This window comes from Jaculus jaculus, chromosome X, assembly GCF_020740685.1.
Source record: "Jaculus jaculus isolate mJacJac1 chromosome X, mJacJac1.mat.Y.cur, whole genome shotgun sequence".
Taxonomy (NCBI): Eukaryota; Metazoa; Chordata; class Mammalia; order Rodentia; family Dipodidae; genus Jaculus; species Jaculus jaculus.
Window position 1 is genome coordinate 69,434,162 of NC_059125.1, and position 24,842 is coordinate 69,459,003.

The 24,842-nt window shown below is 41.2% G+C and overlaps 1 protein-coding gene and 1 pseudogene across 1 annotated transcript; both read left to right on the plus strand.

The window, feature by feature from the left end:
• The first annotated feature begins 627 nt into the window (after positions 1-627).
• LOC101601658 (toll-like receptor 13) lies at positions 628-17,786 on the plus strand. The gene is made up of 2 exons (XM_004666962.3): positions 628-663; positions 14,729-17,786. The coding sequence occupies exon 2, from the start codon at positions 14,774-14,776 to the stop codon at positions 17,675-17,677; it is 2,904 nt and encodes a 967-aa protein (XP_004667019.3). The 5' UTR covers positions 628-663; positions 14,729-14,773; the 3' UTR covers positions 17,678-17,786.
• Positions 17,787-18,208: 422 nt separating this feature from the next.
• On the plus strand, positions 18,209-18,309 carry LOC123456845 (annotated as a pseudogene).
• The last annotated feature ends 6,533 nt before the right edge of the window (positions 18,310-24,842 follow it).

Genomic DNA, 24,842 nt, shown 5'->3' on the forward strand with positions numbered 1-24,842 from the left:
TCTTACCCTACAGTAGTTGTGTCAAACCATTTCTTTAGTGTGGTGGCTTCAGTCTCCTCACAGGCTTCTCTTGGGAGAAAAGTCAATTGCTCTACCCTAAACTGAAGACAATGCAGAACAGCATGGGAAATTCCATCAACTAGGGATGGTGAGGGCAAAGGGAAGGAAGCAGAGTCAGACACTGACCACAAGACTTGACCACAGCTGGGATGGAGATGGAAAGCATGTACACTACCTTCAGGAAGGAAGAAGACAGGCTTCTCTAGAACACTCCACATGTGTGGTTCCAAGCCCTCAGTGGAATGGCTCAGTATATAGGATTTGACCTAGCTGAGCAACCCCAAGAGCTCCCACATAGGAAGAAATCTGGAGGGATGTGTGGTGGGCATGAATTCCTCTTGCTAGAACCCTGTTTGCTTTTGCAACAGGCACCCAGCAAGATTTTGACACTTCTGAAGCACATCCCCTCCCCCAGTGTGCCTGCTAAAGAAAGTCAATGTCTGAAGAGGAAGAAAATGTTTTTAGCTTTTTGGGTCACATGTCCAAAGATTTTTGAGCACTTATCTTGCGGTTTAGAAACTTCCAGAGACAGAAGGTCTGCATTTTTGAGGAAATATTACCGAAAGATAAACAACAGGGCATATATCCAGACCTTCTCTACAGGTATGTTGTTTTCCTTGGCTTGATTGCATCCCACCTATATATAGGGAACTATGAAAAGAAGGCCTAGGTTTCCCAGAATGGTACCAAAATATAAATAGCATTGCTAGCAACTGAAGGTCAAGGAAAAAAATAGTGTGTGTGTGTGTGTGTGTGTGTGTGTGTGTGTGTGTGTGTGTGTTTGAGACAGAGCTCAGACTGGTCCTGAACTCATTATATAGCCAAGAATGGTCTTGAACCATCCTTGTCATCTGACTTCTAAGTGCTGGGATTATAGGCAGGCACTAGGACTCCTAGCTAAGAACTTATTTTTCTTCAATATAACTCATTTGGGAACTCTCACCACAGACAGTAGTGTTACATGGTGGCAGATTAACATTGCTTCCCTTCCCTTCCATTGCCTTCTCTTTCTTTCTATTACCTTCCACTGTCTTGCTTTCCCTTCCCATCAGGTCTCATGTATCCCAAGCTGTTCTTAAATTCCTGATCCTCCTGCCTCTACCTCCCAAGCACTGGGATTACAGGTATGTTTTACTATGCCTGGTACATTTGTTTTCATATTACTTCAAAACCCCCTGTTCTCTTCTGCTTTCATCTTTCCACCTATATCCAATGTCTTGGCCATTATTTTGTTTGTTTTTTTGAGGTAGGGTCTCACTCTAGTCCAGGCTGACCTGGAATTCACTATGTGGTGTCTGGGTGGCATTGAACTCACGGCAATCCTCCTACCTCTGCCTCCTGAGTGCTGGGATTAAAGGTATGCACCACCACGTCTGGTTGTCTTGGCCAATTCTTAAAAATTCAATATCCCCACATCTATCCTAAGAGAGGTGGTACAGTAATTACTGTAAAGAATCTACCAAACAAATTATTATTGTGCTTTAAAAAATCACTTCTGGGACTGGGAAGGTGGCTCAGCAGTTAAAGGTGCTTGATTGCAGACTACCTGCCTGAATTCAACTCCCCAGCACCCATTTAAAGCCAGATGTAAAGCGGCACAAGTATTTGTGATCCTAATAAGCCTATGGCAAAAGGAGACAGAGCCAGGAGAATCCTGAAGCTTCAAGGCCAAGTAGACTGACACTGGGCAACTAGATTGGCACATATGCAGTAGCATAAATAACTAGAGCTGCTAGGCATGGTGGCACACTCCTTTAATCCCAGCACTCAGGAGGCAGAGGTAGGAGGATTGCCATGAGTTCAAGGCCACCCTGAGACTGCATAGTGAATTCCAGGTCAGCCTGAGCCAGAGTGAGACCCTACCTCAAAAAACAAAACAAAAAAAAAAAATAGAGTCCCTCTCTTAAAAAATAAAAAAGGAGACAATAGGGCTGGAGAGATGACTTAGTGGTTAAGGCACTTGCCTGTGAAGCCTAAGGACCCAGGTTTGATTCTCCAGGTCCCATGTAAGTCAGATGCACATGGTGGCACATGCATCTGGAGTTCATTTGCAGTGGCTAGAGGCCCTGGCATACCCATTCTCACTCTATCTATCACTTATAAATAAATAAAAATAAAACAGAAAAAAAGGAGAGAATAAACACTTCATGGTTGTCTTCTGACCTTCACACCCATGCCATGGCACTGTACTCATATACACAAACACACATCAACATATACATACACACACTTAATTATAAGTACTTTCATACTCAGGATAATGAACTGTCTAAAATAGCATATGAAAATGTATGATTTGTTTTGTAAAGCTTGTTTTTTTTTCAAATATTTTATTTCTTAATTTGAAAGAGAGTGAAGGAGAAACAAATAGAGGGAGAGAGAGAGAGAGAGAGAGAGAGAGGGGGGGGGGGAGGGAGGGAGAGAGCGTGCAGCAGGGCCTCCAGTCCTATAAACAAACTCCAGATGCATCTTATACATCTGTCTTATGTGGGTACTGGGCAATCAAACCTGGATCCTTTGGCATTGCAGGTAAGTACCTTAACCACTAAGCAATCTCTCCTTTTTTTTTTTTTTTTTTTGAGATAGGGTCTTGTACTAGCTCAGACTGGCCTGGAATTCACTATGTAGTCTCAGGGCGGCCTCAAACTCAAAGCAATCCTCCTACCTCAGCTTCCCAAGCACTGAGAGGGAATGGGCACATCAGGTCTCCCAGCCACTGTAAACAAACTCCAGATGCATGCAGCACTTTGTGCAGCTAGCTTTACATGGGCAATGGGAGTCAAACTCAGGTTGTTAGGCTTTATAGGCAAGCACTTTAACTGCTGAGCCATCTCTCCAGGCCTGAAGTTTTCTTTCTTTTTTGGTCTTTCAAGGTGAGGTCTTATTGTAGCACAGGCTGAGCTGAAGTTCACTATGTGGTCTCAGAGTGGCCTCAAAACTCACAGCAATCCTATCTCTGCCTCCCAAGTGCTGGGATTCACGACGTGCACCACCATGCCTGGCTAGGTTTTTTATTTTACTTTACTTTATTCTATTTTTTGGGTGACTTTCAAGGTATGGTTTCACTCTAGCTCAAGATGACCTGGAACTCACTCTATAGTCCCAGGCTGGCCTTGAACTTATGGTGATCCTTCTACCTCTGCCTTCTGAGTGCTGGGATTTAAAGTGTGTGCTACCACACCCACCTAAAGCTTTAAAAGTTTTTTTAAATTTATTTATTTCAGAGTGACAGCCAGAGAGAGAGAGAGAGAGAGAGAGAGAGAGAGAGAGAGAGAGAATTGGGCGTGCCAGGGCCTACAGCTACTGAAAATGAACTCCAGGTGCATGAGCCCCCTTGTGCATCTGGCTTACATGGGTCCTGGGGAATTGAGCCTCGAACCAGGGTCCTTAGATTTCACAGGTAAGCGCTTAACTGCTAAGCCATCTCTCTAGCCCCCTAAATTTCTTTTGAGGGAAGTCCAACAGACTGGTGCTTTTTTATGTCAGAGTGAGAACAAGAGTGTGCGTCTGTGTGTGTGTGTGTGTGAGAGAGAGAGGGGGGGGGAGAGAATGAAAGAAAGAAAGAAAGAAAGAAAGAAAGAAAGAAAGAAAGAAAGAAAGAAAGAAAGAAAGAATTGGCACACCAGGGCCTCCAGCCACTGTAATTGAACTCCAGATGTGTGTGCCACCTACTGTGCATGTATTACCTTGTACACTTTTGTCACCATGCATCTGGCTTATGTGGCACCTGGAGAGTAGAACATGGGTCCTTAGGCTTCACTGGCAAGTTCCTTAACCAACAAGCCATCTCTCCAACCCTAAAGCTTTTCTATTATATATATATACATATGTGTGTGTGTGTGTGTGTGTGTGTGATATATATACACATATGTATGTATGTATTTTTTGAGACAGTATCTGGCCATGTAGACCAGACTCACCTTGAACTCAGGATCCTCCTGCCTCAGCCTCCTGAGTGCTGGGATTACAGTCATGAATCACCACACCTGGTTTTATAGGGTACTAAAGATTGAATCTAGGCCTTCATTCATGCTAAACAAGCACTCTAGTAACTGAGCTACATCCTCCACCTTCACTGTGGTTCTTGTTTTTAATGTCTTCTTTCTAAATTTAGGCTTTTAAGTGTGTGTGTGTGTGTATGGTCACAGTATAGAGGTCAGAGAACCACCTGAAGGTATCTGTTCTCTCCTTTCCTCAAGATGGTCTGTCTTATTTTGTTGCTAAGTTGGCTTAGCTGGCCCATAAGCTTCTTGATTCTTCTGGCTTTGCCTCTCATTGCTGTAGGTACACTGGGATCATAGACATGTGGGTCACTCTGTATTAAGCTTTATGTGGATGCTGAGGAGGGTTGACTTTGAGTCTGCAGGCTCATAAACAAGCACCTTTAACTGCTAAGTCATCTACCTAGCCCATATTTAGTTTAATTTTTAAAAAATTCGTATAGCCGGGTGTGTGGTGCACACCTTTAGTCCCAGCAGTTTGGAGGCAGAGGTAGGAGGTTCAATGTGAGTTGGAGGCTACCCTGAGACTACATAATGAATTCCAGGTCAGCCTGGGTTAGAGCAAGACCCTACCTCAAAAAAGCAAACAAAAAAATTCACATAGATTGATATTGTGTGTTGAGCATATCCCCTGTTCTCCTTTTTCTTCCCTCCTCTCCCATTCATCTCCTTTGTTCCCATATAGTTTTATTTCAACTTTCATGCCATGCATACATACATAATTCTATGTAATTATATAAAAACAAGGAACCACAAGTGCGAAGAAACATATGACATTTGTTTTTCTGAGACTGGCTTAATTCTCTTAATATATATTCTCTATTTTTTGGCTTGTTTTTATTTACTTATTTGTGAGCAGCAGAGAGGGAAAGTGGCCGAGAGAGAGAAAATGGGTGTGCCAGGGCCTCCAGCCACTGCCAACAAACTCCAGGCGCATGCACCCCCTTGTGCATCTGGCTAATGTGGGTCCTGGGGGATCAAGTCTCAAACCAGGTTCCTTAGGCTTCACAGGCAAGCTCTTAACTGCTAAGCCATCTCTCCAGTCCTCTAGCACATTTTTTAAATATATATTTTATTTATTTACTTATTTCAGAGAAAGAGGCAGAGAGAGAGAGAGAGAGAGAGAGAGAGAGAGAGAGAGAGAGAGAGAGAGAGAGAGGGAGAGAAAGAAAGAAAGAATATGAGAGAGAAAGGGAGGGACGGAGGGAGGGAAAGAGGGAGGGAGAACATTGGCCCATTTATTGATTTGGTTGATTTCTTTAGTTCTTTTGAGTTTTTTGGATATTCTAGATGTTAATTCTCTGTCAGATAAATAGCAAAGATTTTCACCAATTTTTTTTTGTTTTGTTTTTTCGAGGTAGGGTCTCACTCTGGACCAGACTGACCTGGAATTAACTCTGTAGTCTCAGGGTGGCCTTGAACTCACAGCAATCCTCCTACCTCTGCCTCCTGAGTGCTGGGATTAAAGGCGTGTGCCACCATGCCCAGCAACTTTCACCAATTTTGTAGGATGCCTCTTCACTCAACTAAGTTTCATTTGCTTTACAGAAGCTTTATAATTTCTTGAGGTCCCATTTCGTAGTTGTTGGCCTTTTTTCCTGAGTGGCTGGAGTCCTGCTTAGAAAGTTCTTTCCTATGCCTATAAGTTAAGCATTTTTCCTCTAATGGTTTCTGAATTTTAAGTCTTACATTAAGTCATTTGGTCCAGTTCAAGTTGATCTTTGTGTGGAGTGATAGATAGGGATCTAACTTAAGTCTTCTACATGTAGACATCTAGAAAAGACTGTCTTTTCTCCACTGCACATTTTGGCATCTCTGTCAAAAATGAGGTGGTGTCGCTTCCAGTGGTTCTTGATTATTTCTTGTCACATTTCTGATATGCTATGAGCAAGCACTTAGAAGGAAAGGACAGAACTTCAGACAGAAGGGTGGGTCTACACTACCCATAGTCTGTGTAGCTGTTGGGGAACAGGCATCTAGGTCTGTGTTTGAACTCAATCTGCTGATATGGTAATAGGACTGGATTGATTTCAGGAAACCTGGAGTTGAATCTCAATCATGCATACCATGTTCTTACTGACTGAGTGCAAAACCATGCTATTTCTGTGAGCCTCCTTTTGTCTTTTGTAAAACTTTATGCAGAATTATGTGATAGGACTGAAAGTTATAAAATTATAAGCAATTCTTAGGCATCTTTTCTGGGCAGCAAGTCCTATAAACCCCTTATTAGAGCACTGACTCTGGCTCACCTTCTTTTTCATCCTTTCCATTCTCACTCTAGCAGTCAAATAACAGCATTCGCACCACACTTCCAGATGGAGGCGATGGGATGAGCTCAATTCCTTGGGTTTGAGGCAGGAGGATTCTTGAGCCCAGGAATTTAGGGGAGAGAGTGGAGAATGAATTTATTTCACAATACTTGATGGCACACCATCCTCTCTTGTGTGAGCTGGAAGTTTGGAATGAGTCATAAAGCACTGCTTCTTAAACAACCCTCACCAGGATTCCTTCCTGCCTTTTAGGCTACTCTAGGTCCCTTAGTCCCAGCCCATTTCAGGAATGCCTTTGAAGAAATCAGTTAAATAAGTGGGGTCACAGACCCTAGGAAAAAAACTCAGGAATGCTCTTGAGGCATGATAACCCTTGTAAATGGGACAACAGGAGGCTTTTGTTCTGAGTTCAGCTTATTTTCTGCAGATGCTTGTTTTGATGTGGCTAACAGGCCTATGTATTTCAAATTAGATAGGTCCCAGAGAAACCCAGAGGTCAAAGACTGCTGCTTCCTGTTGAGCCAGCCCTGCCTTTTTAGACTAAGTAGATTATGAGGGGTTTGGTGTGGGGAAAACTTCCATTTCCAAAAATTCTGCAGGAGGCTTGAGGTGTGTGTGTGTGTGTGTGTGTGTGTGTGTGTGTGTGTGTGTGTGTGTGTTTAGTCTTGGTGATGTTGGGAAGTTTGTGAACAGATTGTAGTAGTTGACATACAGACTAGAGATTGACTTCATAATTATAGGTTGAGCTGAGCATTGTGGCACACGCCTTTAATCCCAGCACTCGGGAGGCAGAGGTAGCAGGATCACCATGAGTTCGAGGCCACCCTAAGACTATATAGAGAATTCCAGGTCAGCCTGAGCTAGAGTGAGATCCTACCTCGGAAAAAACAAAAGCACAAACAAAAACAAAGACATAATTATAGGTTGAGGCTACTTCTGGTCTCTTCATCAGTGGTTTACTGCAGGGGAAAACTGAGAAGAAGCTATGGGAATTTCTAGAGATCAAACTCTAGTGGGTGATGCTAGTTGTTCTATTCTTGGAATGGGAAGCATCGACATTGTTTGCAACCATGAAGAAATGCAGATTTTTGGCTCTCTTGAGTCTAAGTGAATATGAAACTAGGGAGATGGGGCCTGGAGACTCATGGGTTAACAAACCTTCCAGGTGATTCTGAGTCATGTTAATGTTTGAGAATAGTCGAGATACTAATTGAGAATAATAGTTCTCAATTGTATCTGCCTACTCAGGCATTCATTTCAAATACAGATTCTGTGGTGAGACCCAGGGTCCCTAGATGATTATGCTGCTCAGACAGGATTGAGAACCAAAAATTTGTTCTGTCCTTGAAAGCAAGGTACAAGGGACTATGCTGAGATTTTGTCGCATGCCCTCCAGATGATAAATTGGAGTTTTAGCATTAGAGGATTTCCTAGCTCAGGGCCTGAATCTGTGATGGATCAAGGCCTGAGTGTGATACCTGCCCTTGACAGTGACACTCAGAGTTGCCTGGCTGTTACTCACCCTGCACTCTCCTTTCTTGAAGGTCTAGAAGAAGCAGTTGGCTGAACAAAATTCTATTGTGTATTTATGCTACATTTTCCTATTTTGTTTAGCCATAAATCAGAACAAAATGATGTTTTCAGGAAAATGGATGCAACTGGAGATTGGTATATTAAATGATTAAATCAGATTCAAAAAGACAAATGTAGCATATTTTCTCTCATTTGTGGGTTTTAGATTTACATAGATAATTAACATCATATATATATATGTATATATGTATATATATATATATATATACATATATGTATATAATACAGGGTTATATATATGACATGATTGTAGTAAGAAAACTGTCTATGGAAGAAATGGGAGGGAGAGAAAAGAGAGAGCAGAAGATATAAGGGCAAACACGGTCAACACTATATACTTGTATAAAAGTGTCCTATGAAATTCCATGCTAGGGCTGAAGATGGCTCAGTGGTTAAAGGTACTTGCTTGCAAAGCCTGCTGTCCCAGATTCAATTTTCCAGCCACTCATATAAAGCCAAATGAACATTCATTTGCAGTGATAAGAGACTCTGGCGCGCGCGCACACACACACACACACACACACACACACACACACACAATAAAAAAAGAAACTCTGTACTAAGTACAGTGAATATGAGCTAATAAAATCACAAACCTAAAAGGAAAGAAAGGAATAGTTTGCCTTCTACAGGGTACAGAGGTATAGAATAGGCTCTATAGAAATAATGAAGTGAGAGGAGGTTGGGGAAATGTTTCAATGATTAAGGACATTTTCTTGCAAAGCCTGCTGTCCTAGGTTTGAGTCCTCAGCACCCATGTAAAGACATGCACAAAAAGTGGCACATGTGTTTGGTATTTGTTTATAGTAGGAAGAGATCCTGGCATGTCCATACACATACACATGCATACAAATAAATAAAAATATTTACAATAGGGCTGGAAAGATGGCTCACTGATTAAGGTGCTTGCCTGAAAAACCTGAGCATCGCAGTTCAATTTGCTGATACCCAAATAAAGCCAGATGCACAAGATGGCACATGTGTCTGGAATTGGTTTGCAGTGGCTAGAGGCCCTGACGTGCCCATTCTTGCTCTTTCCCTCTCTTTCATTAAATAAATCAATCAATAGATTTTTAAAAAGATATATATTTGGGATGGAGAGATGGCTCACCATTTAAGGCACTTGTCTTCAAAGCCTAGCGACCCATGTTCAATACCCCAGTACCCTCATAAAGCCAGATTCACAATGTAATACTTGTATCTGGAGTTCCTTTGCAACATCTAGAGGCCCTTGCATACCCATTCATTCCCTCTCTCTCTCTCTCTCTCTCTCTCTCTCTCTCTCTCTTCTATCTCTCTCTGCTTGCAAATATATAAATAAAATATAAAAGTATTTAAAATAAAAAGAAGATATAGTGAGTGGGGCACAGTTATGATAGCCACTGAATTTTCTCTTACAAACTAGGCCTTGATAGTATGTAGACAAACATGCTAACATTATATATTAAAACATTTTCTTCAACCTAAGTGTCATTTGTCTCCCTTGCTTTTATTTATTTTTTTAGTTTTTAGTTTTTTGAGACAAGGTTTCACTCTAGCTCAGGTTGACCTGGAATTCACTATGCAGTCTCAGGGTGGCCTTGAACTCACGGTGATCCTCTGGCCTTTGCCTCCTGAGTGCTGGGATTAAAGGCATGTGCTACCACGCCCAGCCTCTCCCTTGCTTTTTTTAAATTTTTATTTATTTATTTGAGAGTGACAGACAGAGAAAGAGGCAGAGAGAGAGAGAGACAGAGAATGGGCGCGCCAGGGCCTCCAGCCACTGCAACTGAACTCCAGACGCATGCGCCCCCTTGTGCATCTGGCTAACGTGGGTCCTGGGGAATTGAGCCTCGAACCAGGGTCCTTAGGCTTCTCAGGCAGGCATTTAACCGCTAAGCCATCTCTCCAGCCCTCCCTTGCTTTTAAATTGAAATAAGTGTGCTGGGTTGAATAAATGCCCTCCAACCCCTGTAGACCCATGTGTTTGAATCCTTGACACTCAGCTTGTGAAACTGTTCTGGAAAGTTGCGGAATTTATGCATCTTTGCCATAGGAAGTGGCTTTATTAATGGGGAATGGGCCTTGAGGTATTATAGCCAGGCCCTATGTGTTGTTCTATCACCCTCAACTTCCTACTGATGTGATGATATAATGCCAGCTTCTTGCTCCTGCCATAATGTCCTCCCCATGATGGACTCTACCCTCTGCAACTATTAACCAAAATAAACCCTTACTTTCCTTAAGTTGCTTCTGGTCAGTTATTTTGTCCCAGCAAGGAATATCCAAGTGGACAAAGTTTATAGGAGGAATGGGATTTATTCCAGCTTACAGATCCAAGGCAAGTCTCATCAATGGCAGAAGAAGCTGGCTAACTTTACAGATCCAAGCAGACAGAAAAAACCACCACCAGCTGGAAAACACCAAAAAAAAAAGTAGCAGAAACCTGCCAGAGCTCACACTTTTCTGCATACCTTTGGGTTAGAATCAGATCCAACCCCAAACACACATTTGGGCTGGATCCTAGGATCTGTGCCCAGTAACCCCTCCTCCAGCCAGGTGGCTGGAGACCCAAGTTATAATCTTTTTTGTTAATTTTAATTTTATTTTAGAGAGAGAGAGAGAGTGGGAGGGAGAGAGAGAGAGAGAAAGAGAATTGCCATTCAAGGGCCTCAGCCACTCCAAATGAACTCTAGACGCTTATGCTATCTGGTAGGCATGTACAACCTTGCATTGCCTCACTGTTGTGCATCTGGCTTATGTGGGATCTGGAGAGTTGAACATGGGTCCTTAGGCTTCGCAGGCAAGTGCCTTACCTGCTAAGTCATCTCTCCAGCCCCCAAGTTATAATCTTAATAAAACACCTGAGTTTATGGGGTACATTCAAACCATCACAATGACCATTTAGCAAAACATAGCAAGTAGCTTCCCCACTAGGGCTTTTGATATCCCTAGTCACAGGCTTTTGACTGGGTTTACAGTATCAAATTTGAATTCCCTCCTGTGGAATTAATCTTAAATCCAATCAGAAAGTAGTTGGTTGTACCCATTACAGTCTTATCACTATTGCACCAGCAAACATACTGCCTGGCATGTTTGTAGTATACCATGTAAGGGTCTATAGCTGTGTAGAACTGTTGATGGCAATTCTTCACCAGCATCCTACCTATTGCCTTCTGGAACTATGAAAACTACCCAGCAGGAAAGGAGTTTCCTGGTCAGTTCTAGCTTGATATTTTTATATCTTATAACTAAAACATATGGTGTCGTTAAAGCAGTAGGATCTTATCACCTAGTTCTGGTGGGTAATCAACAGAAGTGGCAGACCTTGGGGGTCTCCTTGATAAACAACTCTTCAGGAGATAGCCCACTCTAGCTCTGGGATTTTCATTTAAATAGCCTTATGATTTCTGGGAATCTTTTCCACCCATGTAGTTTACCTTTATTCAAACTCTTTCACTGTTTTTTTAAACAAGAGTTTACTCGAGAAGAAAAAGAAAAGATATCACATACTTTAAAGTCATAATAATGAAATGGCATTGAACCTTTGTAGGAACTATTAATTAAACAACAAAACAAACAAAACTGCAGAAATATATTCAACTATATATGGTGATTTGATACATGATAAAGATGTCTTTCAAAACACTGGAAAGGGGCTGGGAATGTAGCTCAGTTGTACTTGTTTAGCATGTGAGAACTCCTAGAAAAGTCATAAATTATTTTTAATTTATTTATTTTTAGTATTTTAATAATTTTATTTATTTATTTATTTATTTGCTTACAAGGAGAGAGAATGGGCACACCAGGGCCTCTAGCTGCTGCAAATGAACTCTAATGTATATGCCACTTTGTTCATCTGGCTTTACCTGGGAACTGGGGAATTGAGCCTGGGTTGTTAAGCTTAGCAGGCAAGTGCCTTAACCACTGAGCAACCTCCCCAGCCATTGTTTTAGTTTATAGCAAGATGGTTTATTAAGTTAGTGGAACATATATCTGGATTTCCCTGATATAGTATATAAAATTGGAATTTAGATAGATTATGTATAAGGGGGAAAATTAAAGCTAAGACATAGTCTCTAATTTGGGGAGGCAGAAAATGTTTAAATAGGAATTGAAAGGCAAAGCCACAAAGCTAGCTGGGTGTGGTGGTACATAGGCATAAATCTAACATCCTAGGGGAGGTGCTGATACAAGAGTATTGTAAGCCCAGCCTGGGCTATATAGTGGGACTCTACCTATAAATTAAAAATAAAAAAAAAAATCACAGGACTGGAGAGATTGCTCAGTGGTTAAGGTATTTGCACACAAAGCCAAAGGACTCAGGTTCCATTCCCCAGTACCCATATAAAACCAGATACACAAGGTGGTGTAAGCATCTGGAGTTTGTTCATAGTGACTAGAGATTCTAGAGCACCCATTCTCTCTTTATCTGCCTTCTCTCTCACTAATAAATACATAAATTAATTAAAATATTGCAAAGCCAAAAAAGGGATGGTTTTTGCCATATTATGATTAAATTTTTCTTGTTAACCAAGAAGTTCATAGGCAATATTACGTTACTAATGACAGCAGCTTCTTAAATCATAATACCACTAAAGGATTAATATCTAGAATTTATAAGGATGCCTATAAATTAACAAAACAAAAATTCCATAGAAAATGGAAAATGGGGCTGGAGAGATGGCTTAGCGGTTAAGTGCTTGCCTGTGAAGCCAAAGGACCCCGGTTCGAGGCTTGATACCCCAGGACCCATGTTAGCCAGATGCACAAGGGGGTGCACGCGTCTGGAGTTACTTTGCAATGGCTGGAAGCCCTGGCGAGCCCATTCTCCCCCCTCCCCCGCTCGCTCTTTCTCTCTCTCTCTGCCTCTTTCTCTCTCTGTCACTCTCAAGTAAATAAATAAAAATAAAACAAAAAAAAGAAAATGGAAAATGGATATAAACAAGCAGGTCACTGAAGGAAAATCTCAAGTGGCTATCAAATAGGTGGGAAGATTCTCAAAATCATAAATAATCAGATATCATCTAAGTACCTCCCTGGCCAGGCTATGTTGCTCAAATTGCATTAAATTTTCCTAATACACCCTCTTCCTTCTACTCCCAATGTTTCTAGTGATTTCCCCCTTTCCTTTCCTCCTCCTCTTGCCTCCCCATTTCTCTTATCTCAACAGACATAAAAGGATTACCACCCTTTCCTCCCTCCCTATTCTTTTTCTACTTTTTTCCCTTCCTTGAGCTTTCAAGCTCTTATTTCTTCAAGAAAAGAATGTAGGAAGGAAAGCTGGCAGGGGAACTGGAGATGGAGAGGCAGAGGAGGAGCATTTGAGAGGGTCTGACAGTGCTGCCATTTGAAAACCTTTAACACATTGCTAGTTGCACGGCAGATGAAGAAGGGCAGACTAAAGAAAAAATTAAAGAAAAGAAGAGAAAGAAGGGCAATGATATTTGAATGATATCCATTGGTAATAAAAACAATGAACTATCATTTTAATATCACTGGAATCATAAAAGTTATTATAGTGATGATACCCAGTTACTGACATAACAACATAGCTCACTTGTGAAACATTATTATGTATATTTTATAGTTATTTGAGAGGGAGAAGAGAATGGGCATACCAGGGCCTCTAGCCATTGCAAACGAACTACAGATGCATGCACCACCATGAACATCTGGCTTATGTGGGTTCTGGGGAAATGAACCTGGGTCTTTAACCGCTAAACCATCTCTCCAGCCCATGAAACACTCTTGACAGTATTAATAGTATGGGCTTCAGGAAGTGGTTCATATTGCTTATAAAAGCTTTTTAAAGTCACATTTTGGGATTCTAGCCAATGTAATACTGTCCAGATCATAAGTGTACCTATCTAAGAACTAAGAAATAATTTCTGTTTCTATGGGGTACCAGTTTCTCTGACTCATTCTCTTCCTCATTTACACACAACTACTTTCTGTAATGGAGATTTGTTTTGTGATTCTTAGAATTATGTCAGTGCTAGGAAACATATCCCATACCTTTGTATACATAGGAAATCATATACAGAAGAAAATGAAATAATTCAACTGTATTATTCTTCCCTCCTCTGTGACTACTGGTGCTCTTGTAACAGGGGCTAGAACCTCCCCACCCCCAAAGATGATCTTCTTAGAATCAAGGGGAAAGCAGAGACTAAGTAACATTTCCCTGAGATTCCCAGTGTACCAGGAACATATTAGAGGCTTTCACAGTAGAAACAAGTAGGTATACTACTCCATAGGATGACTAAGGAAACAGAAACAGAGAGATTAAGGAATAAAAGGACACAGAACTGGATCCTAGGGCTGTCTGACCTGTTCACTGTGGAAGACTGAGAGGCAAAGCTGGAGAAACCTTGGACTGTATTTACCAGAAAGTAGACCAAGAGATATCAGTTTATTGGAGCTATATATTTTCCTGTTCACCGTGAATACTATATTCTGTACTGCTAGCTGATTGTAACTTCCATAGGACCTCCCTGCCCTGTCAAAATGCATTTATAGGGCTGACACCTCAGGTATCATCCCCAACAGTGTGGGAGATGGTTTACCATGCAGGTATAAGAGGACTGGGGGAATTCTTAAATAACCTACATTCAATCAAGAGCATAATTGCCTTCTTTGCCTCTGTGTGCTGGCAATTTTGGTTGTACAAGGAAGAACAGAAGTCTTTACTGATAGAGATTGATTTAGAAATGGGTTTCAGAAGTTCATGTTGGGACAGAGTTCTGTAGTCTCCTAGAAACAGCTAAAAAATATTATGAGGAGTGAGAAATTCAAATTAAAAACATTCTTTTTTCTTTGCAGCTAAGTCAATATGCAAAAACATCCCTCCAAATATGAGCATCATAAATGGGAAAGGATTTTTTTCCAATTGTAACCTTAATGCCTGGGGTTGCAAGGATGAGCAGAGACAGCCTCCTGCCTTTTCTTCAGCTCTGGCTCATTTTAGTAGGGTTTTCTCTGTTGTCTTTGGCAGAGGCATATGGGTTTAGTAAATGCACACAATATGAATTTGACATTCATCATATGCTCTGCATTCGGAAGAAGATCACCAACTTGACAGATGCCATTAGTGACATCCCTGGATATACTACTCATCTCAATCTGACACATAACGCAATTCAGGTCCTTCCTGCCTATAGCTTCACTAAGCTGTCGGCCCTGGTGGATCTGCGACTGGAGTGGAATTCCATTTCTAAGATTGATGAAGGTACCTTTAAGGGTCTTGAAAACCTGACCCTTCTGAATTTAGTGGAAAATAAGATTCAAAGTGTGAACAACTCTTTTGAGGGTCTGTCCAACTTGGAGACTTTGCTCCTGAGTAAAAATAAAATCACTCATATTCACAAAAATGCCTTTGTTCCTCTTGTCAAATTGAAACATCTGAGCCTATCTAGAAACTTTCTTACCAACCTGTCCAATGTTCTTGATGCAGTCCAGCATCTTCTGTGCCTAGAATACCTTGATCTTACTAATAACACAATCATCTTCTTGGACCACAGCCCCAGGTCACTGGTCTCCTTGACCCATTTGAGCCTACAGGGAAATAAGCTAATGGAATTAAACTTCTCTTCTTTGTTACTTCCCAACCTGACCACTCTTGATGTCTCTCAGAATAGCTACCAAGTCATCAAGAATGTGTATTTGGAAACTTTGTCCCAACTGAGAAGCTTGAATTTGAGTGGAACACTCATAAAACTGGAGATGCTTCCTACCAAACACCTGCAGAACCTAAGAGTTATGGACCTCAGTAACCATGAGCTTAGAGATGGTCACTTAAACATGAGTACAGTGTGCCATCTCCTCAGAAACTTACCCTTATTAGAGGATTTGGTTTTTAGAAAAAATGCTACCAACACAGGGGGCATAAAGCATCTTGCCAACTGTACAAGGCTTTTGTTCCTTGACCTTGGCCAAAACAGTGACTTGGTTCACCTCAATGACAGTGAGTTTGATGCTATGCCCAGCCTCCAAAGACTCAATCTAAACAAGTGTCAACTTTACACTGTCATCAACAGGACATGGAGTTCCCTGCAGAACTTGAAAGTCCTAGATCTGAGCCACAATAAGTTTAAAAGCTTTCTGGATTTTGCATTTTCACCCTTGAAGAGCTTGCAGTCACTCTTTCTCTCTAGAAACCCCATCACAGAACTCAATAATCTGGCCTTCAGTGGGCTGTATTCATTGAAAGAACTCAATTTAGCTGGGTGCTGGATAGTAACAATTGACAAGTATTCCTTTGCTCAATTACCAAATCTAGAGAGCTTAGATCTTGGAGACAACAATATTCGGGTTCTGAAGCGGAGAACCTTTCAATCTCTTAAAAAGCTCCAAGTTTTGGATCTCTCACATAATCGCCTAACAATTATAGAGGAGAATGCATTTTCTGGTCTCATATACCTGTATCACCTTGATTTGACATATAATAGCTTGTCAGGTTGTCATGGACATTTTTTCTTAGGCCTTAAAAATCTGGAAATTTTGAACCTCAGTTTTAATAAAATTGCGTACGAAACCACTAGGACCTTGAAATTTCCACCATTTATGAACCTCAAGTCTTTGAAACAACTCAATCTAGAAGGACAAAACAATGGAATTCAGGTTGTTCCAACCAACTTTTTCCAAGGGTTGAGTGGCTTGCAGGAGTTACTTCTAGGAAAAAATCCTGTGATATTTCTGGACCACCTACAATTTGACCCCCTGATTAATCTCACAAAGTTGGATATATCAGGAACAAAATCTGGAGAACGAAGTCTCTACTTAAATGCTTCTTTATTCCAAAAACTCAAAAGACTAAAAATACTGCGCCTTGAAAACAATAACTTGGAGTCATTGATTCCAGGCATGTTCTCAAGCTTACAAAGCCTTCAGGTCTTCTCTTTAAGATTCAACAACCTGAGGGTCATTAATCAAAGTCTTCTGGAGAATCTGAAGTCTTTGATGTACTTTGATGTCTATGGTAACAAACTTCAGTGCAACTGTGACAATGTGTGGTTCAAGAATTGGTCAACAAGCACAGCAGATGTCCACATCCCCTTCCTCCGGAGCTACCCTTGTCAGCAACCAGACAGCCACAGTTTGTTGGTAGATTTTGATGATTCTGTGTGTAGTTTTGACCTTGGAAAAGTCTACTTCTTCTGTTCCTTTAGTCTGGTCCTCACAACTATGGTCATGTCTTGGTTAGGTACCAAGATGATTTCATCTCTTTGGTATGGAATATACATATTTAGGGCCTGGTACCTAGCTAAATGGCACAAAACAGAGAAGGAGTTCATATATGATGCCTTTATCTCTTTCACTGCTAGTGATGAGGAATGGGTATACAGAGAGCTTGTTCCAGCCCTAGAAGAAGATAGTCAGCCCACCTTTAAGCTTTGTCTTCACCATCGAGACTTTGAACTGGGCATAGACATCTTTGAGAACATCCAGAATGCCATTAATACAAGCCGGAAAACTTTGTGTGTGGTCAGTAACCATTACCTGCACAGTGAGTGGTGCAGACTTGAAGTACAGCTGGCCAGCCTCAAAATGTTCTATGAGCATAAGGATGTCATTATCTTGATCTTCTTGGAAGAAATCCCAGACTATAAGCTATCTAGCTACCACCGACTCAGGAAACTTGTGAACAGACAGACATTTATCACTTGGCCAGAGAGTGCTCATGAGAGGCCACTTTTCTGGGCTCGTGTTAGAAATGCATTGGGCAACAAAACTGTGGAGAAAGACAATAAGCAGCTAATTGTCATTGAATGACTGAAAGTTTTACAATCTCAAATAAAATCACACAAGATTGCCCAAGATATGCGTAGGCGCAGCCAGGCGTGGTGGTGCACACCTTTAATCCCAGCAGTTGAGAAGCAGAGGTAGGAGGATCGCCACCCTAAGAGTACATAGTAAATTCCAGGTCAGCATGGGCTAGAGCAAGACCCAACCTTGAAAAAACAAAACAAAAAGATATGTCTAGGCTCAGTCTAACTAAATAGACCTGCTTTACAGGCACAAAGGTCTGGGTTGCTTATGACCAGAAGAACCAGAATCATTTGAATCATGTTCATGAGATAGCCAGAATAGTGAAGAAGTCTGCTTAGAAAATCTTCTTGAGCAGGGTCCCACTATTAGGCTATTAAATATATGGAAGGAACTTCTCTTTAATTAAGGGAGGGCTTGGGACATCAGTAACTTGAAATTCTGGGGATCAGGAAGGCATTCATATGTGCCTGAGAATATTATTCATTGTAGAAGAAATATTGGTACATTTTCAATATTAAAAAAATACCTTAGAATTTGCTTTGGCAGCACATATACTAAAATTGGAATGATAAAGAGATTAGCATGGTCCCTGCACAAGGATGACATGCACAATTTGTGAAGTGTTCCATATTTTTAAAAAAGCACCTTAGATAAGACTTTAGCTTACAAACTGGAATGGTACAAATAAACAGGAAGCCTTAAATTTCCTTCCATCCAAATTCCTTCCTCTAGTCCTAGAATTAAGAATTATTAACATCCTACCTATGTGAACAAGCACAGGCATAATATGTAGTCATTAAACCAGGAGAAATCAATAAGGCCCCATCCTCTTACAATGCAGGACCAAAGTTAGTCAAGCTAAACAAGGAAACTGGAGAGATTTGGGGAAGGAGTTACACCAGAAAACAGGGAAGATTATAGCCACCTCCCCCAAGTACCCGGCCAATGGGGAAAATGGGGAAGGGACTTATGATCAGAAAATTATAAAAACTGCCTTCTGTGCTCAAGGGATGTATCCTCCCTTTGCTTTCATGTTGGCACCAATCCTGCAAGGTGGAAAATAAAAATTGTCTTGCTTTTGCTACTGACAGTCTCTTGTACTGGTCATTACAAAGTAGTGGGCTTATTTCTAGGTTTTCCTTTATTCCTATGATTCTGGGAAGAAATTGTTGAGGAAGGGATCCTAAAACATAATAATTGTCATCAACTAGGGTAGCCTGGTGTCTACTTAAATGGGCCCTAGCTAGCTCTCTCTGTAACATAAATGCTATCGTAATTAAACCCTGTACTTTTTACTATCTACTCAAAAATTTGGGTCCTCCTCTCTTTTTTGAGACAGGGTCTTTTTAAATAGTCTAGGCTGGCCTGGAACACATGATCCTTCTGCTTCAGCCTCATTAATTCTGGGATTACAGGCATGTACCACCATGTCCACCTTAAGCCTCTAGTATTTTATTTTTATTTTTTATTTTTTGAGGTAGGGTCTCATTCTAGTCCAGGCTGACCTGGAATTCACTGTATAGTCTCAGGATGGCCTCGAACTCACAGTGATCCTCCTACCTTTGCCTCCTGAGTGCTGGGATTAAAGGCATGTGCCACCACGCCCGACAGCCTCTAGTATTTTTACATTAAAAAAAAAAAAAAAGTTGGGGCAGTTTTTCAGCCTTTGTTCCACAATGATTTCTGATTGTATGCCCACTGTCAAAGCTGGACCTTTGGAGCCTAAGGCTATGTGGCTTCTGGGCAATGCTTGACAATGAGTTTTGCTGAAACAGTATAACCATTCCTTCCTAATGTCCTCTCTCCTTCTTGGGTTGGAGTGTCTTGTGTAATGGAAGGAAATCATGGGCCTGTGTTCCTTTCTTGGTCTTGGGTTGACATTGTCACCTCCCCAGCCCTCCACTCTGTAGTTCCTCTCCTATCTGCCCTCTTTCATGTGAAACAGAAGAGAGGTGCTATTCAAACAATCTTAACCAGGCTAGGAACATAGGCCCTTTGGAGTTCTTTGAATGGGAAGAAGCATCCTTGTCTTCTCATCCTCACTGATTCTTTTGCAGCAGGGAAAACACAGCATAGGCTAAGATTAATATAACATGTTTGTTTATTTTGATTTATTTATGTATTTTGGTTTTTCAAGGGAGGGACTCACTCTAGCCCAGGCTGACCTGGAATTCACTATGTTGTCTCAAGGTGGCCTTGAACTCATGGTGATCCTCCTACCTCTGCCTCCCAGGTGCTGGGATTAAAGGCATGTACCACCACACCTAGCTGTTTGTTTATTTATTTGTTTTTCATTTTTTTTTGAGGTAGGGTCTCACTCTAGCCCAGGCTGACCTGGAATTCACTATGGACTCTCAGGGTGGCCTGGAACTAACGGCAATCCTCCTACCTCTGCCTCCCGAGTGCTGGGATTAAAGGTGTGAGCTACCACACCCGGCTGTTTATTTTTTAAATAACTTTAAAAAATAGTTTTATTTATTTTTTTTACAGAGAGAGAATGGGCATGCCAGGGCCTCTAGCCACTGCACACGAATTCCAGATGCATGTGCCACCCTGTGCATCTGGCTTATGTGGGCTCTAGGGAGTTGAACCTGGGTTCTTAGGCTTCACAGGCAAGTACCTTAGCCACTAAGCCATCTCTGCAGCCCAACACATTTGATATAATTATCACAGGGCAGCATGCTGATCAATGGTAGTCTAGAATTCCTTGAAACTAGAGTTTGTGACATGAATGGTACAATGACATGAAGAAGATAATAGCCATAGTCTACTAGGAAAGTGCATATGAGTCTAGTTTTTCTCATCAGAAAAGGTAAATAATTAACTAATGAACTGACATGGTTTTTAAAAGGATAGGATAATTATGCTGGGACAGAGACAAATGAATATCATAGGCATGTTCTAGAAAACCAGATAAACAATGTTTATGTGTATGCACAGGATGGGCTATTAGATTGTATAACCAATTGTAAGCTAGAGATGTCAATGGCAGAAAGTAGTCCATCAGGCACAGGGATCATCTAGGTTTGGTGTGCTGTGTGAGGATACTAGTCACATGCCCATGAAGGTGGCTGTGCTTGTTAACACAACCAGAATATCAGCTTTGCTCATTACAATATCAATCTCCAAAGAGGAAACCAGTGGGGATTTCCCCCAAAGAACAAATCAATTACTCCAATAAGGGGATAATTGTTTCCTTGAACAAAATGATCCTGCAGCAATCTGAGAGGCAGAATGTGGTTGGTATGCGAAAAGAAATACTGACACCATCAGAGACAAATGGTGTTGTCATTCTTGTTTGTGACTTTGAAGGGATGGGGCTACATCTAATTCAAGGCATACCCATTATACAAGGGTTTGCACTGTGTCTCTTTTTTAACTTTTAAAAATATTTATTTACTTATTTGAGAGAGAGAGAGAGGCAGATAGAGAGAAAGAATGGGCATGCCAGGGCCTCTAGCCACTGCAAATGAACTCCAGACATATGGACCACCTTTTGCATCTGGCTTTATGTGGGTGTGTATTGGGGAATCAAACTTGGGTCCTTAGGCTTTGCAGACAAGCAGCCCTGCAGTGTGTCAAATATTTACTTAGCCAGGATACAAGGAAATTAATTTTGTAGACTAAATTACTAGACCTCCACATACCTTTTAATGAAGATGTTGGGGCTCTAATTCCAGGCACCTTTTTTAAAAAAAATATTTGAGAGAGAGAGAATGGGCACACCAGGGCCCAAGAGTAACATGGGTGGGTACAGTGAGATCCAAAAACTTCTGGTTACACAATAGATATATGCAAGACATATGATATAAAAAGGGATTTAGTAAGGATACATTTCTATTCATGAAAACATATAAAAGTTCACAGAATACCAGAAAGGCTTTTTAATATCAGGTAGATTTAATTATCATTCTAAAAGAATATTAAAATTGTCAAGGTAAAAAAATAGAGCTACATTTTATATTTATTTGAAACTTTGAGCAACTAAACTTAATTACTCCTACAAAAATGGGCTATTTTGCCTTTAATCCAAGCATTTGGGAGGCAGAGGTACGAGGATTGCCATGAGTTCGAGGCCACCCTGAGACTACATAATGAATTCCAGGTCATCCTGGGCTAGAGCAAGACCCTACCTCAAAAAACCAAACCAAAACAAAACAAAACAAAACAACAAAAAAGTGGGCTATTAACTTAGAAAATATATAAACAGGTTACTAGATGTGTCTGGACCTTGGCTGCTGTGAAGATTTGCCTATAAATAAAATGATTACATTGACTCAATAATGTCACTTAATACAATTGTTTTTATTTTGCTATACTCACAGAATGTACTTAACCTTATTATAGATAGTCTATTGTGACTAGATCACAAATAAGTTAGAAAGGGTATCTTTCTATATTAAAAATAAATCATGGGCTGGGTGTGGTGGCGCACGCCTTTAATCCCAACCCTTGGGAGGCAGAGGTAGAAGGATCTCCATGAGTTCAAGGTCACCCTGAGACCACTGAGTAAATTCCAGATCAGCATGAGCTAGAGCGAGACCCTACCTCATAAAACAACAACAACAACAAAAAATCCTGGGGGGCTGGAGAGATGGTTTAGCGGTTAAGGCACTTGCCTGCAAAGCCAAAGGACCCAAATTTGATTCTCCAGGACACACATAAGAGACATGCACAAGGGGGTGCATGCATCTGGAGTATGTTGCCATGACTGAAGGCTCTGGCATGCCTATTCTCTCGTTCTCTTTCTCTCCCTGCCTATTTTTTTCTCTTTCTCTCAAATAAATAAATAAAATAAAATTTTAAAAATCATGGGGCTGGAGAGATGGCTTAGTGGCTAAGGTGCTTTCCTGTGAAGCCTAAGGACCCAGGTTCGATTTCCCACATAAAGCCAGATACACACTGGCACATGCATCTGGAGTTCATTTGCAGTGCCTGGAAGACCTAAGGCATTTATTGTCTGTCTGTCTCTTCTCTATTTCTGCATGCAAATAAATAAAAATATACTTTCTTACTTTTAGTTTTTCAAGGTAGGATTTCACTTTGGTCCAGGCTGACCTGGAATTCACTATGTAGCCTCAGGGTGGCCTTGAACTCACAGTGATCTTCCTACCTCTGCCTCCCAAGTGCTGGGATTAAAGGCATGTGCCACCACACCCAACTCAATAAAAAAATATTTTTAATCATTAAATATAGTGACATAACCAGGTGTCTGTTATGGTTGGCTTGTTGAGTTAGGGTCTCACTCTAGCCCAGGCTGACCTATAATTCACTATGTAGCCTCAGGGTGGCCTTGAACTCCCGGCGATCCTTCTACCTCTGCCTCCCTAGTGCTGGGATTAAAGGCATGCGCCACCATGCCCAGCTTATGGTTTGGATTTTAAATGTCCTCTCAAAGTCCCACAGGCTAAACAGAGACTTGGTTATCAGATTGTGTACTATTGGGAGGTGGTAGAACCTCTAGGAGGTAGGCCTAGTTAAGTCATTAACTTCATGGGTGGATTAGAACCTGACTGCTCCTTCCCTAACTCTGCTGCCGGGCCACCAAGAGATGAGCAGCCTTGCTCCACCATGTGCTCCCTACCATGATGCTTTGCCTCACCTGGCCCAGAAACAGAGGAACCAAGTTCCATGGGATGGGACTTCTGAAAGTGTGACAAAAATTTATGTTTATCTTTCCTTCTTTAAGTTGATTTTCTAAGGGTTTTGTCACAGCAATGGAAAGCTGATTACTACAAGGTGTGATGAAGGGAGCTGTTTTCCAAAATCAGATATATTAACAAGAATTTAATGAAAAGCAGTGAATCTTCAGCTCAATGCCAGACTGTGTTTGGTGAAGGTATTGTCCTGATTTTGATGAAGTTTGCTACCCAATTAGGAAAACATGACATATATCTATTTAAAAATACAACCACAATGTCAAACAGTGCTTGGTTAAAGTGTCAAACAAACCTTACCTTGAGTGCTAAGTTAGTCAGAGAAAGGAAAGATGGCCAGAGGCTAAACTACCTAGCATAGCACTCGAAACCTATAACCACCCTAAACCTCACATTGTCCATCTATGAAATTGGGATCATTGCCATATCATTTTCCAAGCTGTTTCAAGGGTTATATGAAATAATACATAAGAAACCACTTTTCTCGTGATTTAAGTATCTGAGCATGGACATATTACACAGAAACATTATCATTGTGGAGGCCACCACCTCTGTCTAATTCACCTTTTACTGAGGCCATTTTTAAAGGGATATCTGGGGCATTTACCCCAAAAGTTGAACTTCTATGGTACTGGTGATATTTTGACACAGCATGTCATTAAATTTCCTAGGCTAGCCTTGAACTTCCTCTGTACTCCAGGCAGGCCTCAGTCTCCCAAGTAACTGGATTACAGGGCTGAACCACCAGGCCAAGTTCAAAAGTTGCAGTTCTGAGGGCACTGAAAGCTTTGTAGAATATGGAGTGATGCCCAATCATCTCTATTGGCACGCACTTGTAGTAGCAGCTACTAGGGAAGCTAATGGAGGAGGATTGCTTGAGCCCAGGAGTTCAAGTCCAGCTTGGGCAGCATAACATAACGCTGTCTACCTATTTTTTTTTTGTAAAGTTTATTTCCTTACCACTCATTGAAATGCTCAATCTAATTTCTAGAATCTAAATTACCTGAAGATGTGCAAAGCTCAATCCTGTACTTTTAGGAGGAAGAAGGAAGATTCTGGTTCTATAGGTTGGTATATGTTGGAGGGATGAAAGAAAGGACGCTCTTTTATAAACACACTTTGGGGGGGGGGGCTGAAGAGATGGCTTAGCAGTTAAGGAATTTGTCTGCAAAGCCAAAGGACCTCGGTTTGATTTCCCAGGACCCATGTTAGCCAGATGTACAAGGTGGCACACACGTCTGGAGTTCATTTGCAGTGGCTGGAGTCCCTGGTATGCCCATTCTCTCTCCCTCTCTCCCTCTCTCCCTCTCTCTTTCCCTCTCTCTCTCTCTCTCTCTCTCTCTCTCTCCCTCTCTCCCCCCTCTTTCCCTCTCTCGCTCTCTCAAATAAATAAATAAATAAAATAAAAATGACTCTTTTCTTAAGAACTTACATACATATAAACAATATAACACGAGCATAATTCCCTCCTACCGCTCTCCCCTCCAGTATCTTCCCTCCACTGAATTCCT